This window comes from Phascolarctos cinereus, unplaced genomic scaffold (genome assembly GCF_003287225.1).
Source record: "Phascolarctos cinereus isolate Bilbo 61053 unplaced genomic scaffold, phaCin_HiC Scaffold_1;HRSCAF=81, whole genome shotgun sequence".
In the NCBI taxonomy this organism is placed as follows: Eukaryota; Metazoa; Chordata; class Mammalia; order Diprotodontia; family Phascolarctidae; genus Phascolarctos; species Phascolarctos cinereus.
Window position 1 is genome coordinate 211930367 of NW_027555514.1, and position 19443 is coordinate 211949809.

Here is a 19443-nt window from a genome sequence, read left to right on the forward strand (position 1 = left end):
ACCTTCGCCTGGATTGCTCCTTTTCTGTTAATTAGATGGGGAGAGCCCAGCAAGGCATCTGATGAAGGGAGGATTGTGAAGGGCAGACCCACAGTGAGTATACCTCACCTTCCACTGCCCCCCTGAAGTAGCCCTGGGTTCCTCCAACACCCCATCTTCTTTCCAATTCTGTCTTCTAACCCTCCTCCACCCTCTTGTTCCTCCTCCAAACTCTTTTATTTTTCCTCCTCTCTCTTTCTTCCCTTTATCTGTTCTTTCCTCCCATCCTTTAGCCCAAGTTCCTCAACTTCAATCATCTCCTCCTTTCTTCTCTTTGTCCTCCAGCCTTCTAGAAATTTGAGACTTGGGGACCTATGCCCTTCTCCCCTATTTTGCTTCAGTGAGAAGAGGACTAACCTCTTCAAGCAGGGTTAGGACTATGAAATAGTCAGAGAATTGAGGGCATTATATGTTTGTGCATGCCTTGTATCTGTGTGCCAACGTGTAAGAATGGGTGAATGAAGATACCTATAAGTCTGTTTGAACGTATAGTGTCTGGATGAAGACCTTCAGGTGTGCAGAGATACAAACGGGAATGTGTGCATTAAATTGTGTTTGTGTGGTAAGTTTCCGTTAGTGCCTGTGTTCATACATACAAATATGTACACGTATATGCTATTGTCTTTGTGTGCTTGCATATGCGTTTTAAGTGCATAGGCTCTTGTTTATGTTGGTGTGTGACTGTGTATTTTTGTCTTTGTTCAATGTGATTGTGTGCTTGTGTGTGTCTCTCTGAGTGTGTCTCTGTAACCGTGTATGCGTGTGTATGTACAGCTGCAGCCACCAGAGGAAGCAGCGGCAAGGAGCAGGACCATCGATCCGAGACAGCTCTGGGAAGCGGACGCTGGGGTGCCGACACTCTCACACACATAAGCTCACTCCCAGACCCCTTGAGGCACAACCTCTGCGCTCCAGCCCTCTCTAGCACTTAGCCATCTGACCTCAGAAAGAGAGAGGCATCCGAGAAACAGAGACATCTGTGAAAGAGGGATAGGAAAAGGGAGGGAGGATGGCAGAGTCAGACTGAGTTCTGTTATCCCCTCTTTCCCAGATCTAGGGTACCCCGCGCACACAAGCACACGGCACAGAGACACACTCACACACACTCAAGCACGCACGCGCACGCGCCCCCCACCCGACCGCCCGCCTTCTTGCCTCCCTGCCTCCCCGCCTCCCCGCCTCCCCGCCTCCCAGCCTCCCTGGCCGGAGGATGGATCCCTGCAGATCCCTAGGCTGAAAGCACAGCGCGCCGAGCCAAGCCGGACAGAACTGAACCGAGCTGATCGGGCGGGCGGGCTGAGCCGGACCGGGCGGGCCGCTCCCTGCAGGGCTCTGCGAGGCGCGGCGCATCGGCCGGGGGCTCTCCCGCTCTCAGCCATGAGCCCCTCGGTGGTTCGGCGCTGAGCAGGCGTCTGGTCCCAGCTATCCAGGACCCGCCGGCGACCGCTGGGCTCCCGGAACTACCCCAGGTTGGTCCCCAACGCGCGTGTCGCACGCCCTGGGTAGCCTCATCACCCAGAAGCAGGGGCTCTCCCTCCCTCTCCTCCTGGGCTCCTAGGGTGGTGCGGTGGCTGAGGAGATAGAGTGGGGGGTGTGGGGCAGGCAGAAGACCTCGCTGCGGCGAGAATCTATGGAGTGGGGGTTCTGGGGCAGGGAAAGCCCTCTGTCAGAGGGAACCGCCCCCCCCAATCCTTCCACCCGGGCTGCCCTCCAATCTCTCTCTTACACACACACACACACACACACACACACCACAGAAAGGTACAGGGACTTGCAGGTAAGAAAACAGCTCCCCTTCCCCCAGCCTGTAAGGATGCCCTGACCCTGAATTCATCCACGGGGAGAGTACTTGCCCATGTGACACCCATATTAAAAAGGAGCCCCCAGCACTAGGGTCAGCACATGGGGGATGGGGGAAGCTTTTTACTGGATGGGGGGGGAGAGGGAGTTGGGGGCCTGTCTCTGAGTGACAGGGAAGAACTCATATGCCCTGGTAATATATCTGAGACATCTCTCCTGCCCCATATTGCTTCATCTTGGGGATCTCCTATTCTGGGGTCAGCACATTTATAGAGAGATCCCTTGTCCTAAGCTGACCACATCAGGAGAGTCTCTGTCCTAGGCTACCCCACATTTGGAGGAACCCTCATTCTGGACAGAGAGGCTCCAAGTCTTGGGTTAAGCAGGTCTGGGGGATTCCCTGCACTAGAGTAAGTTGGACTGGAGGGAGTTTTCAAGGGTAGTAGGAGGAATACTTCTTAGCCCTCTCCTCTTCCCAACCACATTCTCCATCTCCTCCCCACCCCCATCCTCCATATAGGAAGACAAACCCTTTTCTCCACTCCCCAGGATATTCCCTGGGCAGGATGGAGCTGAAGGCAGATGAGGAAGAGGTGGGTGGTGTCCAGCCTGTCAGCATTCAGGCCTTTGCCAGCAGTTCCACCTTACACGGCCTGGCCCATATCTTCTCCTATGAGCGACTGTCCCTGAAACGGGCACTGTGGGCCCTGTGCTTCCTGGGTTCCTTGGCTGTGCTGCTGTGTGTGTGTACCGAGCGGGTACAGTTTTACTTCCACTACCACCATGTCACCAAGCTGGACGAAGTGGCAGCCTCGCACCTCACTTTCCCTGCCATCACCCTGTGCAACCTTAATGAATTTCGCTTCAGCCGAGTCTCCAAGAATGACCTGTACCATGCTGGTGAGCTGCTGGCCCTGCTCAACAACAGGTGGGCACCTTCTAATCCCTCCCTGGCCTGGTCCCAGTCACCAAGTCCCTTTCTTCCTCCAGACATATCTATGGACATACTTCTCTACCCCACCCCAGATATTCCTTCTCTCCCGGCCCTGCCCCTCAGGAGGTACCCTGACCTCAGGATTTGTATCCTTAGCTCGGGCTATGTCTGAGTACCCTCATCACCACTTCCCTATATCCTCCTAATTCAGCTTGGATAACACCACTCAGTGGTGTTTACACTTTATTTACACCTAGTTCTCATTGAGTCTCTCCCTCCAAATGCTGAATTCCCTTCGGGGTTGCTCACCTGTGCTCCCAACTCAGCCTACCTCTGACTCGGTCACCCCATCCCTCCCTCCCCACAAACACAATGACAGTCAGTACTCTCTGTATCTCTGGCTTACAGAGCCTGACTATGACCTCCATTCCTTTGGATAGAGCCCAGTCCCTTTCCCGGTGACTACAGAATCTTTAAGAACGAGGAAGCACCTGATAAGGCTGGCAACCAGTGTGTCCATAACCCCTCATACACTGGGACGTAGAATAGAAGTTAATGACATAGGTCATGTCCCTCCTCTTCAGCTCTCCTTCTTGTTTCTTGGCACTGTCCCCTGAAGTTGTATGCCTGGCCCTCTAGGGAAGACTCTTTATACTTCTCTCTTTGAGAGTTCTTAACTCACCTAGTAGTCACAGGTGCTACCCTGGGCACAGTTGCTGAGCAATTGACTAAATCCGAGAATATCATTTTCCATTCTGTTTCCAAGTGGTCAGGGAGTATTCTGGGCGATTGTGATGGTTAGAGGGGAAAGAGTGCTGTATTTGTAGTTAGAAGGCCCTGCCATGAATCCTAGCTCTGCTGCTTACAACCTGTGTGACCATGGGCAAATCTCTTAACTTCTTTGGCCCTCACATCTAAGATGAGGGGGTGGACTAGATAACTAGATGTCCCTTACAACTCCAAGCCTATGGTCCTAGGATGCCTACTTTCCCATTTTCATACCCCCCCAAAGCCCAAGGTCTAAATGGAACCCTTACCCCCATATGTCTTCTGCCCTGGCCATCACGAGCATATCCCACCCCCACCCCCTTTTACATGTTGCTTCCCTGCCTTCTCCGTAGTCTGGATCACCTTTTTTCCTTTCATGGAAAGAAAAAAGCGGGGATGAGGCTGGAGTGATTCCTAGACTCAGTTGCAACCCCTCTCTCTGGCCCAGGTATGAGATCCCAGACACACAGATGGCAGATGAAAAACAGTTGGAAATGCTACAGGACAAGGCCAACTTCCGAAACTTTAAGCCCAAACCCTTCAACATGCTGGAGTTCTATGACCGAGCTGGACACGACATCCATGACATGTTGCTGTCCTGCCACTTTCGGGGTGAAGTCTGCAGTGCTGATGACTTCAAAGTGGTGAGGGAAGTGGTGTTTGCTTGGGAGTGTGTGGGCGTCAGTCAGGTGGGTTACTTTAGTTGTGGGAAGGGCTAGACTTAGGATTCATCCTGGAAGTGATTTGCTTAGAGTGGGGAGTGTTTCTTAGCTGCTTTGGGAGCACAGTGTTTGCTCAGTATTCGGAGTGGGAGGGCAGTGTTGCTTAGCACTTAGAGGTTGGTATCTCAGGATGAGTGGGGTGTCCCTAGCCCTTTCAGCTTTTACATTTCTTGACTCTGGGAGCTGCCAGTCCCACGCAGCCCTCTCCACCCCCCTCATGCTGCCATGGCCCTGCCCAACCCTGACTATGTCCCAGACCAACCCCTCTCTCCCGTTGCTGTGGCACAGAAATGTCAGAGTGGGAGCTTACCCATACCAGGTTGGTACCAAGGTGGTTTTCTCTACCAGAGATAGAGCAAACAGGGGAGGAGAGGAACTGTAGTCAGGCAGGGAACCTCTCTCCCCATCCAACTGAGTTATCTCATTGGCTGCAATTGCCATATAGCCAGGGGTAGAGGTGAGGGGTAAGAGGTTAAAGGGCACGGGGAAGGTCTCAGGAACACAGTCCAGATGGAGGTTCTAGTTCTGCCAACTCTTTCTGTTAGGCCTGAATCAATAATAATGATAATGATAGCTAATATTTATATAGCACTTATGTGGAGGAATGGGAAAAACCAGATAAACTAGACCAGAAATTTGTAAACCAAAGCAAGGTTTATTGAGTTTGCCAGCAAGGGTGGCATTCTGGCTCAGGTAGAGTCACATTTTTCAGGAAGGGAGCAGTGTCTTTTATAGGGCTAGAGAGGAGTAGGGATGGGGTAAATGTTGATTAGTCAAGGTTGCTTGGCTAACAAAAGGGGCTGGGGTTTGAGGCTGATCTAGTGTAATAACCCTTTTACCCAGTTTCATGGTTAGGGGTTTCTGTATAACAAGATGTGGGGGTCTAGACTGTTGCTCAGAACAGGTTGTCCAACAGGGTACCATGGCACATACTATTTTGGGTTACTTGCATTGCAGGCACGAATGGCAGAGTACAGACATATATGTGTAAACAAAATGGAGTAATTCTCAAAATGGAGTCACTTTGGATCCATACTTCCGCCCTCTGGTGCTATACCAGCACTACAACTTGACTGAAAGGGGCTTATAAGTGGCCTGGCCGACATGAGATGGTCAGGGGTGCCCTTGGAGGTTAGGTTTCCAAGGATTTGACACTCTGGAGCAGTCAGTAATCCAAACACAGCAGCAGTCAGCCATTCCGAGGAGAGCATGAAGAACTTTTTTTAGTCTCGGGGTTGTAAGTCAAGAGACATAAACTTACACTGGAAAACAAGTGCACTATGGCCACCTGTATCACAAAAATATCATCATCCTGTGCTTCCTTTAATGTCATGAAAGTTCTCACACATCCCTTGAAAAGACAAACCTCATGAAACAGACTCTGTAGGTAAATTAAGTCAGGTTACAGATTAAACTATTAATTTAGAGGGTTCACAATAGAGTGATTGAGAGGGGAGATTTACCAATCACCAGTTAGCTGGGTAGTTTACAAATAACTAAGTCACTTTAGGAAGCTCAAACTTCTCTTTGATTTCTACCTGAGGAATGTCAGATGACTTATTTCCATAAGTTAAGTTTTGGTCAGGTGAGGTTAACATACACAGAAGAGAAGCTTTCAGTTCAAAAAAAGTTGCAGGAGGAATAATCTTGATTCCCAAACAGCAAAAATAAAAAATGAAAAATTTAGGCATACCCCTCTTGCAGGCAAACATAAATGTCATGAAACATTAAAGCTAAAGTCATACAGTAATCATCATTGCTATTAAATAACACCAATTCACCTTGTTCCTGGTAACCCACTCTCAAAATCCATGTGATTAGAAGCTACGTTTTGAGCCCTAGAAACATCTTTCTTTGGAAATTCTGTAATAGGCCTCGTTCTCATGGCAGCTCTGGAAGGGGCTCCTCCTAGTAGATCCACTTCACTGGTTCCAGGTTACTTTTAGAGATTTCCTATATAATACTGCTAAAATCTTCCAGTAACAATACTCAATACAATTTAGTATAGCCTCCTAAATTTGGTTTTTCAATACCTAGTTCAAGTAGTGAAAACCAGTCCGAACCTTATGGAGCTAATCCTATTAACAATAGTATTATAGAACATCAAATTATAAACACATAGTTCACTTGGTAGTTCAGAGAATTTCAGTTTTTACGTACCATTTGCTCTTACTATCTTTACCTGAACCCTATACCAGATATGGATAATGTCATCAACTGACTGAAGGAAGAATCTTAATAAGGATCCGTGAAGGCCCAAATTGGAAAATGTACCCTTCTGTCTCTTAATATTATCAGAGAGTGACTTCAAAACAGGAAAAGAACATGATTTAGAATTTTCTTTACAATTATTAATGCAATTTTACATGTAAAATCCTTAATCCAATTTTGAGAAGATACTACTAAAGCATAATCAAAGCCCATATACCCCATTTGAAACATTTGGAAGCCAATCATATATGTATCCTATTCTTAATCTAATTTTGTTGCTTTCTCAAAGTTTACTACTTCATTAAAAATTCAAAATTTTTACATCTTTATCTTATCTCCCTCTTTCAAGGAGATCTATCTCCAAAGGTGATTATTGACAAGGTATACACATATATAAATATGCATGTGTGTGTGTGTATATATATATATACACACATACATATACACACATATATATGTATATATATATATATATATATATATGTATGTATAAAATCTTCATATCATCCTGAAAGAATGAGAAACTTTAAGGACCTAGTCTTATACATGAATATATAACTGTTTGCAAGGGGATGGCAAGCTGAAGAACTCATTCACCTAGTTGCTTAGGATATGGAGTTGACCGCAAATTCATATTGCCTATTAACCTCTAAGGCAAAATGAAATCTTTGAATCTAAGGTCTATGTCACTAAATGGGCTCAAAGATGTAACTTCAATATATACTATTTATGAACAGGTTGTTTGGTTGTTTTAGTTATGTCTGACTCCTCATGACCCCATCTAGGGTTTTCTTGGCAAAGATCTTGGAGTGTTTTGCCATTTCCTTCTCTAGCTCATTTTACAGATGAGGAAAATGAGGCAAAAGGGTTAAGTGACTTGTCCAGGGTCACACAGTTAGTAAACAGCTGAGGCCAGATTTGAACTCATGAAGATAAGTCTTCCTGACTCTAAGCCCAGTGCCACCGAGCTACTCCAGGTACAACTTTGTATGTGATGGTGAAACAATTTTTCAGATAAAACTCACTCTTTACTTATAAACAGATGTGCAAATCCTCTCACTTTGGCTAGGGGTGGTCTTAGTTCCTCATCAAACCATTTCATTATTTTTTCAGCTTCTCTGATAGAGTTGATAAGATCTTATGACCCTGCCCAAATAGAAAGTCTCAAGGAACTTCACAGAAAAGAACATCCTAAGAAGTCTGTAGTACTATTTTTCCAAACTGGAAGTTGTTATTATTATTATCCATTTTAAAGCAAAATTAAATACTTAACAATTTTAAACTTTGTGACCACCTGCTCTATTTATAACCTAACAGCATCTAGATAAAAAGAGAAGTTAATTTTTCTTACGTTTTTTGTTGTTTAGTTGTTTCTGTTTTGTCCTACTCTTTGTGACCCCATTTTGGAGTTTCCTTGGCAAAGATACCGGAGTGTTTGCTATATCCTTCTCCAGCTCATTTTACAGATGAGGAAACTGCGGCAAGTAGGATTAATTGTCTTGCCCAGAGTCACACAGTTAGTGAGTGTCTGAGGTTTGATTTGAACTGACTCCAGGCCTGGTGCTCTATGCACTATGGCGCCACCTAGCTGCCCTATTTCTAGTGTTACAATTGAATTACTCTCCAGGCATTATTTGTGTCAAAGTAACAGATGGTCTCATACAATGATGTCCCCAAAATCACAATATAAGAAAAATTAGAAGCTCAACAATAACATAAACAGTATTATGGATTTTAAAAATATAACACAAAACTTTTTTTCCAGTCAAATGACATCAATTCAGTTGAATGCATTTCTGAATCTTCTTATATAGAAATTACCATCTATCAATTTGGCATTCTATTCTAATATATACCAGTATGCTAATATATATATATATATATATGTATATATATATACATATATATAATCAGTTGTAATCGAAAACCAGTATAGAGTAAATAATAATAATAATAATAACCAATATTTACATAGTACTTACCATGTGCCAGGCACTATGCTAATCGCTTAACAATTACTATGTCATTTGATTCTCACAATAAGCCTGGGAGGTAGGTGCTATTGTTATACCATTTTACAGACAAGGAAACTGAGGCAGAGGTGAAGTGACTTACTCAGGGTCACACAGCTAGTAAGTTTCTGAGACTGGATTTTAACTCAGACTTCCCTGATGCATTGCAGTTTCCAAGCATATCGCTAATTTAAAATGATTCTACAGAATTTAATTGTTTGGTTAAATTGGTTGCTAAGTAGCCTAAGTTGAAATAGACTATGCAACTTAGGAAGCAAAAGTTTAGCAAATTAATTGATTTTGTAAACAAAATGGAATAATTCTCAAAATACGGTAGCTCTGAATCCACACTTATATGTGTCAGGCACTGTGCTAAGTGTTTCACAATTATTCTATCTGATCCTCACAACAACTCTGGGACATAGGTACTATTATTATCATCTCCATTTTACATATGGGGAAACTGAGGCGGACAGAGGTGAAATGACTTGACAAGAGTCATACAGCTAGGAAATATCTGAGACAAGATTTAAACTTGTCTTCCTGACTCCAAGCCCATTGTTCTAGCCACTTCACCACCTAGCTTCCTAATCAGATATTAAAGGGAGAGAGGTCTCTTACTAGGACCTTAGGTTTTGAGCTGGAAAGGACCTTGGTACAGTAGTTCAAGCCCTTTACTTTACATACTTTGTAATCTGAGGCCCAGATGGGAAAAGTGACTTCCCCTAGGTAACATCTCCCATTTATCCTATTTTAAGATACTCAGAATGCTTTCTTCATGGCACTGTGCCCTATTAACCAGAGGCAATAGTTTGTTGAGGGCCGCTCTTAAGAGTCTGATATGGGTTTAAGATCCAGGACAGAGTTTGACCTTTGCCCAGGCTTTAACCCAAAAGGCTCAATAATTAAGAAGCTGGGCTGTCCAAATCTCTCCCTGCTAGGAGGCTCCTGAGACATTCCTTCTCACTCTTTGAACCTTAGATTTATATATTCATTATATATTATATATTCATTCCTCTATATAGGCCTATACAACCCTATGTAGGAACTCTGATAAAGAGGAAATGTATGTTATCACATCCTTAGCAGATGTTTCTGAGGGAGGACTCTTTGAAGTTAGGATGGATTTTCTGTATATATCCTGTACCCTCAGATGAGTAAACTGAGTCAGTTCTACTGCTCCTCCCGGCCCACATTTCAGTTTATTTTGCACCTTTCCGTTAGGTGTACTATCTGGTTGAGGGCAACAATAGTCAACCAAGGTTGAGTCAATGAAGTTGTAATTTGGTTACTATTTCCATTTTAGAGATAAGGATCTATGCTTCAGAGAGGTGACGTGATTTGCCCAAAGACACACAGCCAGTAAGTTTCACAGCCAGGATATGAACCAAGTTCTCCTGATTTCAATTTCAACATTCTTTTCATGACACCAAACTGCTAACCTAGAGACGTGTCTACCTCAAGGCCAATGTCTCTACCTGAATGTTTGGGAATCCCAGTTCTGCATTTAATTTGGGGTATTTTTATTATTATTATTATTATTACTAATACAAAGCACCTCCCTATCTATCCGGTCAATGTATCCTTATGACAACCCTGTGAAGTAGGTGGGAAAAATAATATTATCTCTGATACAAATGCAGAAACTGAAACTCAAAAGACATTCAATTCAATTCCATTCAATAAGCATTTGGGTTGAGCACCTACTAGATACAAGTTAATATGATGGGCACTGGGAATAGACAAAGATGAAAAACAGTCTCTGCCCTCCTTCAAGCAGCTTACATTCTACCAGGGATTTGACCTGTACACAGATAACAATTTGAGAAGAGAAGAGTACTAACTAATACTATTGGTAACTAGTAGGGGGGATCAGAGAAAGGCTTCCTCATGGCAAAAAGTACATGAGCTGAACCCAAAAGGAGACTCAGGAGTCTGAGAGGCAATGGTGAAGAAAGAGGCACAGAAAACTGTGCAAGAGCATGGGGTGGGAGATAGAATGCCAAGTTTGCAGAAAATCAAATGGTCCTTTTGGCTGGAATGTGAAGAGTGTATACAAGGGAACAATGTGAAGTTAGTCCGGAAAGATAGAAACAGATTGTGAAAGTCTTTAAATACCAAGCTGGAGAGTTTGTATTTTATCCCAGAAGAAATAGGGAGCCACTGAGGATTCTTGAGCAGGGGAATTACATGGTCTTGGAAAGATTATTTTGGCAACTCTATGGAACATGGATTGAAGAGAGGAGAAACTGAGAGCAGGATAAATTAGGAAGCTATTGCAATAGTCTAAGGGAGAGATGATGAGGGCCTGAGCTAAGATGGTGACCATGACAATGGTGAGAAGGGGATGGATGCAACAGATTTTGATAATTGATAAGACTTGGCAACTGATTGAATTTGGGGGGGATGGAAAAACATGTATATAGTGCTTAAAGCAAAAATGCTCTGCGTATATTATCTCACTTTATCTCTGCAACAACCTGGGAGGTAGGTGCTATTATTACCCATATTTTATAGACGAAGAAACAGAGGCTGAGAAAGGTGAAGTGACTTACCAAAGATTACACAACTCTTAGTGTCTGAGACAGGATTAAAACTCAGGTCTTCCCGGACTCTGAGTCCAGTGCTCCATCCATAGCGCCACACTGTCTCCAAGGAGAAAGATTTGAAAATGATTCCAAATTGCCTAAGGTCAGACATGCAACCAATGGCAAAATCTAGGATTAGAATCCTGATCATCTGACTCCCAGCCCAGTGTCCTATTCACTGGACCATAATGTTGATGCTGGAATCACTGACTCCACTGCCAATTGGGGGAATTATTTTTCTAAAATCAAGTTTGCGCTGGGATACCCTTGTTGATTCAAACCTTGTATCTTCTCCCACCTTTTCTCTGGCTTTTCTGCCCTACCTTCAACACTCTTAGGCTCTGGTCTTCTTCCCCCCAGACCTACCATGTCTGAAGAACTTCTGTAAATAAGAAAACATAAAGTGGAAATGGCTTTTTTTTTTTGCAAGGAGCTGGCAGATTGGGAATATCTCTCTCTTCCTTCTTCCTAATCCCAACCCCAGTGATGGTGTATGGAGCACTGGCAATCCCTCAAAGCTCTTTCCAGTGAGATGTAGCAAAGATGTATGTTCCTTCCCTAACCGTATTTGTAAGGATCTTGGAATTTGTCTGAGACTCAACTTCCTTGTCTCTTTCTTGGACGTCCTATACCCCAACCTAAGAACAATAACTTGCATTTGAGAGGCAGAGTGGTTTAGTGGTTAGAGAGTTAGCCTTGGCATCACCTGGGTTCAATTCCTGCTTCTGACAAATATAGCTGTCACCCCAGCTGGGCGAGTCATTTAATTTCTCACTGCCCCAGGAAACTCCCTAAAGCTACAAGATTTAGTGGGGTTACCAATCTTCTTTTGTGGAGGGAGCCCCCCCAAGACAAATGAAATCGAAGAGCTAAACCAAAATTAACGTAGCACTTATATAAATTTGGTTTTGTTTTTTGGTTTTTTTGCTAGGCAATGGGGTGAAGTGACTTGCCCAGGGTCACATAGCTACTGAGTATTATGTGTCTGAACTCAGGTCCTCCTGACTCCAGGGCCAGTGGTCTATCTACTGTGCCACCTAGCTTCCCCCACTTATGTAAATTTGTAAAGCACTTTATATACATACCTTCCTTTATTCTCACAACAATCCTGTGAGGCAGGCATATAACTGTCATCGCCTCCATTTTTTGCAAATAAGAAGACAGACTCAGAGGAAGTGAGTGATTTGCACAAGGTGTCCAGCTAGTAAATGGTGTTAGGAGAGCTTCAGTATAGGTCTTCTGTCTCTAAGTCCAGTTTTCTTTCTGTCACCTAAAGGGCACAAACGTCATTGAGGCTCTTCTCCCTATGTTTTCAGGATTGAGCCATTGGGTGTTTGGGGCAAAGAGAGGGTCACCCTCGGACAGTTACAGACTGAAGGCATCAAAGGAAAAGGTCATGACTTTCCATTGTTTAGAGAGGATTTGAAGGGATGATGGGTTGGTATTATCTGGATGAGTATTAAAGCATAAAGATGAGATGCAAAAACATATAAGAAGTGACGTTGATTTCAGCTGGTCCAAATGAGGTGTCTCAATGATGATACTGAGAAATAATTGGTCCACGACAGTAGGAATTCTGCAGCATGATGAGTTCATATTGTCTGAGGAAAATTCTGAACAGTGATAACAAAATATAAATGTTCAGGGGAGCTCAGAGCTTCTTTCTTTGCAACAAGATGCTGGCTATGACTCTAGGGGCACAAGTATGGTGAGTGGATTCATGGTGCAGAGCCAAAGAAGGCCTCCAGGGATGAAATGGAGCAGATAACAGCACTTCCTAGTTTGGAGGTCTCATGGAAAGTTAAGGTTTGCTTGACTCCTAATGCTGAATTGAAACTCTGGCCTGCATCCTAATCTAACTTGACCTTCTCAGTATCCTCTCTTCACTCATTTTGGATTGTCCCAAATGCACAAAATATAAAGTACATCGCCAGAAGCTCCCTTCTGGCCACCTGTGCCATAGAACTCTGAAACAGGCTAGCCCAAAGGCGCATCCTCTAATTCCCTAGCTTATACACACACACACACACACACACACACACACACACACACACACACACACACACACATTACATATATATACATACATACATTCTCCAGAAGTTCCTCCAAAGATGACTCCATGCCATCCCCTCCCATACAAAGGGCTCTTCCTCACTTTCTTGGCTGCCTCTGACCTTACTGGCACACAGGATTATTTTCAGTTCAATCATTTTTCAGTTGCATTCGACTCTTCTTAGCAAAATACTGGAGTGGTTTGCCATTTCCTTCTCCAGCTCATTTTACAGATGAGGAAACTGAGGCAAAAATAGAGTTAAGTGACTAGGTCAGGGTCACCCACCTAGTAAGTGTCTGAGGTGAGATTTGAACTTATGAAGATGAGTCTTCCTAACTCTAAACCCACTGTGCCATCTAGCTACCCTCACAGGACTATCCCCTCCCATTTATCTTCTCCTTCATCCCACCCTTCTTTGTCCTTTCTCTATCCCAACTGAGTACAAAGAGTCTTGGGGAGGATTTTGTGTGTAAAAAAAAGTCTGACCCATCTCCCTGGTAGGAACAGCTGTCCCTAGGGTCAGAACTTAGAGGGAATAGTTCTTTTAGGCTACTATTTCCCTTGGAGAAAGAGATTAACGGAAAGAAGGAAACAAACATATTTATTAAATGCTTTCTGTGTGCCCTAAGCGTTTTACAAATATTGTCTCATTTTATCCTCACAATAATCCTTCAGAGCAGGTGCTATTATTGTCCCCATTTTACAGTTGAGGAAACTGAGGGAGACAGAGATTAAGTGACTTGCCTGGAATTACACAACTTGTAAGTGTCCGAGGCCAGATGTGAACTCAGGTTTTCCTGATTCCAGGTCTAGCACTCTATTCATCACACCATCTAGCTGCCTCCGCGATGTAATAATAATAGCGAATAGCTCACATTTGTGTAGTGTTTACTGTGCGCCAGGCGCCGCGCTAAGCGCTTTATAATTATTTTCTAATTTGGTCCTTACAACAACCCGGGAGGCGGGTGGAATTATTACCCCTATTTTACAGATGAGAAAACTGAAGCAAACAGCAGTGAAGTAGTGACTTGCCCATGGTCACACTGCAAGAAAGTGTCTGGGGATATATTTAAACCCAGGTCTTTCTGACCCCAGACCCAGTGTTCTATACACTTCTACACATCTCAAAGCTCCCAAGTAGCAGCGGATACTCCAGCTTCCTAGAGCTCTCCTGACACCTTGCTAATAGAAGCTGCAGAATTCCAGATGCAATTCCCTGCTCCCCTGATTTTTAAGAGATGATTCATGGGCCCCAGGACACTTGGGTGCCCCTTTTTTTGTCTGTGATCATCGTTGGCAGAAGCTGAACCATCTTGGGAGAGTGGATGAATTCAAAAAGCCTCGATAGTTCTAGAGAGAAATCATGAGCTGGGAGATGTCAAGGGGGCAGGCAAGGTCAGGAGTAAGGTAAAGGAAAGGGGCCAGTGAGGCGCTCCTCCCTGCAAATGCCCAGAAATCTCAATGCTTTTATTCTCTATTTTCCATTCCCGGTTCTCTCAAAGGTGAACTCAAAAGCCTAACTCCAAGTCCCCTAATTCTCTTGACCTCCTTTCCTTATAGCCTGGGTGATCAGTTGCTAGGGCAACAGGGTCTCTCCTCCCTGCCTCCCAGCCTACCCTTATCCTGGCTGGGGGCTGGGGCCTTGGGCAGAGAAGGGGTACGGAGTGAGGGAAGTGGAAGCAGCTGCATGCTGATGCTGGGGGGAGGGGGTGTGGCAGGGGGAGCGGGAGCAGCTGCAGCCAGGGCCTCAGCGCCCAGCTGCACCTTATTTATCCCTGGCAGTGGGAGAGGCTGATGTGGATAGAATGCTGAGCAACGCAGAATGGGGGGGGATCATAAATAAGTGCCCAGTTTGTGCGGATGCCCTGTCCTTCCCCCCCCCCCAGCCTCCACCCCTCATCTACTGAAGCTGGGTTCAGAACCTTTTACCAGAGGTTGCAGGAGGGGAATAGGGACCCTTATAGGAACCCTGGGCCAGAAAGGGACTAGCAGAAGGACAGAGAAGTAATTGTGAGGGAGAAAAGCTGGGGCAGAAAGAAAAAAGGGTAAAACAAAATGAAACAAGATTAAGCTTTCAGGCCAGTGAAGAATGTAGTGGGATAGAGGAGCTTAGGGTTAGCCAAGGTTTAATGTGGTACTATAACCTATGGGACAACCCCCACCCTGAGGCCCTTACCTCCACCATCTTTTATTAATTCCCTTTCCCTACACACCCCCACACATACTGCTTTCTTCTCTCCCTTTTGGATCTTGCCCCACCCTTTCCCAGGGCCCACTTCAAGAGCTCAAGCTGGGCTTGTCTCAGGGCCTGTCCTTTGGTGGTGAATGCCTGACCTAGGGGGCTTATAGCAGGGATCTGTTGCCCTCCAGTAGAACTGGGGCAAGTTGAGGTAGACAGAAAAGGAGAAGAAACAGAATTCCAAACAGCTGTAGGACAGAGAAGCAAGTCCCTATCCAGAGCCCAAGCTGCAGATGAGGAGGAAAAATGCACGTGGCCACATTCATATGTGCCTGCAGGTCAATTGGAAGAGTGGAACTTGCAACCCAGCTTCCCACAGAGACTGCCAGGAGTGCCTGAACTTCACTATCTGGAAAGGACAAGAGATCTGCCTTCGGGATCCTGAGTTATCCCTCACTGATGTGGGAGGAGGGAAGGTTTGGGGCAGAGGGTTAGTGGGAAGCAAGCAGATCCTGAGGGCAAGATATTTTCCCCTTCTGTTTCTAGTTTCCAACTTCCCAGGCTGCAGTATGCTAAGGGGCTGCTCTAAGCTAATTGATCGCCAGGCTGTTGGCTAAAGTAATAGGGAATTGATATAAGTAACTACGTGTCTCTGGGGGCAGGAGCCAGCAAATAGATAGGAAGAGGAGCAGCTTTGGGTCTTGGACCTCTTTTGCTGTCCTAGTCTGGCTCCGGGATTATCTATCCTTGAAGGATGTGACTTATATGGTCAAGACTATATCTATGGGCTAAGGGCTTAGAGGGAAAAAGAGGGACAGAGCCTAATGGAGTGCCCAGGGATTTTTTACATGTGGATAGGGATTGCTACTAAGGCTCCTGAAATGATTCTCCTGAAAACATTTTCAAATGCCTGTAACTCTGGGAGAGGGGAATTGTATGCTAAGCATTAGGGCTAGAGATGGGGGGAAGAGAGCTAAGGGGCTAAGTTTGAGTGAAAGGACCTAAATCCTGAGAATGAGGATAGGCCTAAATGTAGAGATTAAGGTAAAATAGCAGGAATGGCATCTGAATCCTGGGAATGAGGGACTCAAACATCTAGTGATGTTAAGGTGCTTTATTTTGGTTACCTCTAATTTTGCTCCATCACTTCCTGAAACCTGCTGCCTCATCTTAATTCATCTCTTCAGTAAACCTCTATAGTATGGAATTCTCAGAACCCCTGAGCTGTCTATACTCCTCTCATCTATCTCCTTCCTCTCCCTGATATGAGCTAGAATACAATACGTGTGTATAGATATAGAGATAGAGATGTATAGAGATATATAGAGATATATGTGTGTGTGTGCGTGTATGTATGATGTGTACATATATATAATGGAGTATATATACACATATATGAATATATGCATGTATGTATATACATATATATGTATAGATACATGTATGTGTGTATATATGGCAAATAGATCAAATGAGATACTATTTGTAAAGCACTTACAGACCTTGGCACATTGTAGGTGCCTCTCTCCTAATTCTGGAGATTTTCCAGTTCCTTTGGGCCAGGACTCTCAGGGGAGTGACCTAAGCAGTTGATAAGGTTGGGGAAGTAGTTTTAACACACATTGAATTCAGGGATGAGTAGAGAATGAAGCTGGGTGTTAGAATTCCTGGATTCTATTCTCTGCTGCTAGCCTCTCCCCCTTTGCTTTTCATGTCTTATCTCCCTGCTCTGTTCTCCAGTATTTCTTGCTCTGATCCCACCCATTTCCTAGTTGGATTTCTCTTGCAATATTCATTGCCAGGGTCCAGCACTTCCCTCTGCTGCTGGAGCCACTGGCAGAAGAGAGAGGGGTTCATGGAGTAACACCCATCAATGTGTGCAGGGTGCCTGTTTATGCACATCTGGGCATCTCTGTAAAGAAGTATGGGATGTGAATGTGATGTTTAAATTCATGTCTTGTGGCCTTCTTCCATTCCCAAGATTTAGGCCCTTCTACCCACTACTTGGCTCTTTTTCCCATATCACAGACTCCCACTAAGTCTTGCAGTGCCTTCTCATGATAGGGAGGTGACCCTGGGTCCTTCAGAGCCATGCCCAGAGAGCAAGAGGTCTGGCAGAGGCTTCCAAGCTGGAAAGGATTTGAGTACAGGCCTGGCAGACTATGATTAGAACACCAGCCTAGCTAAATTCTAGGAGGCTCATCAATAGAGAGCCAGTCAACACCAAGTCCTGGAGATATGTAGCAAACTAAACTCCATCTTTATCACATAAAATGCCCCAAATTGCCATGCCTTTTAAGCATTAAAGTCTCAAAGAAGAGTCCCCTTGAAAAATCACCAGGGTGTGAATAGGGCTCATCATAGTCACACCATCCCACAAGCTATTCCCCAGATTCCCCTTTTCTTTGTTTAACGTTACTCTCTAGGGAATGGGTTAAGAAGTATGACTCATTTCCTCAAGATCCATCCAGGCCTTTAAATGTAAATGTTTTCCAAACTGTTGGTGTATCTTTTCTGGGATGAGAAGGGAACCTTGAAGCCAGATAAATGTGGTACTTAATGAGTGACCATGCATCTACCCATGTGCCCTTAATATGTTTTGACTGCCAAGGTATCAGATTCGGAAGCATTCTTGCCAAGTTAGGGGTCATGTTGCTACCATCTATAGCATAGTCTGGCCGACACAGGGCTTTGTATGGCTTCTTGATAATTACCAGGATGTGTGTGAGTGATTATATGTGGATATATACATGCCCAGTCTAAGGAGGGACTATGTGCATGCATGAGCCTTTGCATATATGACAAGGGAAGCTTGTGAGGGTATAAAAAACTAGGAGAGAATATATGAACATTTATATGTGTCTCTCTGTGTGTCTCTGGGAATGTGTGTGTGTATATGTGTATATGCCTCTGTACACAAACAAGGATCATAGAATCTATAGCTGGAAGGGACCTCAGAGACCATCTAGTCCAACCTGCTTATTTTACAGATGGGGAAACTGAGGCCCCTAGAGGTTAAATGACTTGCCTGGTGTTACACAGGTTTGTAAGTGGCAGAACTGGAATTTGAACTGAGGTTTATTTGAATGAAATCTATAGTGTCCATCCATTATAATATACCTCCATTCACAATTATACACATAATCTTTCAGTTATATATTCTGTCTCCAATAGCAGGACTCTTCTTCAGTGCCATGCAGAAAACTGTGTGTGTGTCTGAAGTAGTAGTAGTAGTAGTAGTAGTAGTAGTAGTAGTAGGAGGAGGAGTAGCAGCAGCAGTAGTAGCAGTAGTAGTAGTAGTAGTAGTAGCAGTAGTAGTAGTAGAAATATGTGTATGCACGCTTCTGTGTATATAACTATGCACATTAAAATAACTATACATTTGTATGTAACTTAGAGAATGTATGACAGTATGTATGTAACTTGGTATGCTTGTGTCTGTAATTGGGGAGGGGTATGCAAGATGGTGCAAGATTTCAACATAATGTAAGGAAGAATTTCCTAATGTAGGTATCTGATAACTTAGGTATCTGAAAATAGAATTAAGGTTGTGAGTTCTCCAGGAGAACTCATTAAGTAAGGACTGGAAGACCCCTTTTCAGGAATTTTGTAAGGGAAATTAGTCCATGGGACAGAATATTAAACTAAAATGACCCTTAAGGTCCCTTCTGCTTCTAATTGTATCGTAAAGAAGCTGTTTCTGTAAAAAGAATTGCTTCACTTTAGACCTTTCAAGCATAGGCTGCACTATTATCTTATAACTGGGGGAAGGGGGTTGAGGAGGTGGAGAGCTGCTCTTTTTATGTAATATGTATGTATGTACATGGACTAATGTGTGTCAATGGACATATATCCTGGCCCCAGAGCTGCCTATATTTGATGGTTCAGAAACAGAAAGATGGAAAGAAGCAGAGACATTGAAAGGCAGGCAGCTCTAGAAGAGAAGCTCTGGGTGGAGAGTCACATAGGGTAGGAAAGGGGATTGCAAGGAGTCTGTGATAAAGAGCATTATTGAAGTTCAATGTGTATATTTGTGAGTGCCTCTCTCTGCATGTACTATCAGTATGTCTTTGTGTGCTCTGTACATAGGTCTGTGTACAGATCTTCCTTCATCAATTGCCCATCCATCCAACC

General features: G+C 44.2%; 1 protein-coding gene across 1 annotated transcript in view; it reads left to right on the forward strand.

Moving 5' to 3' along the window:
- The first annotated feature begins 819 nt into the window (after positions 1-819).
- Positions 820-19443, forward strand: part of ASIC1 (acid sensing ion channel subunit 1) — a 33927-nt gene continuing 15303 nt past the window's right edge. Inside the window, exons 1-3 of the mRNA XM_020966076.2 lie at positions 820-1508; positions 2389-2767; positions 3990-4185. Of these exons, the coding sequence (XP_020821735.1) occupies positions 2406-2767; positions 3990-4185 (558 nt within the window). The 5' untranslated portion in view covers positions 820-1508; positions 2389-2405. The remainder of the gene's footprint in view (positions 1509-2388; positions 2768-3989; positions 4186-19443) is intronic.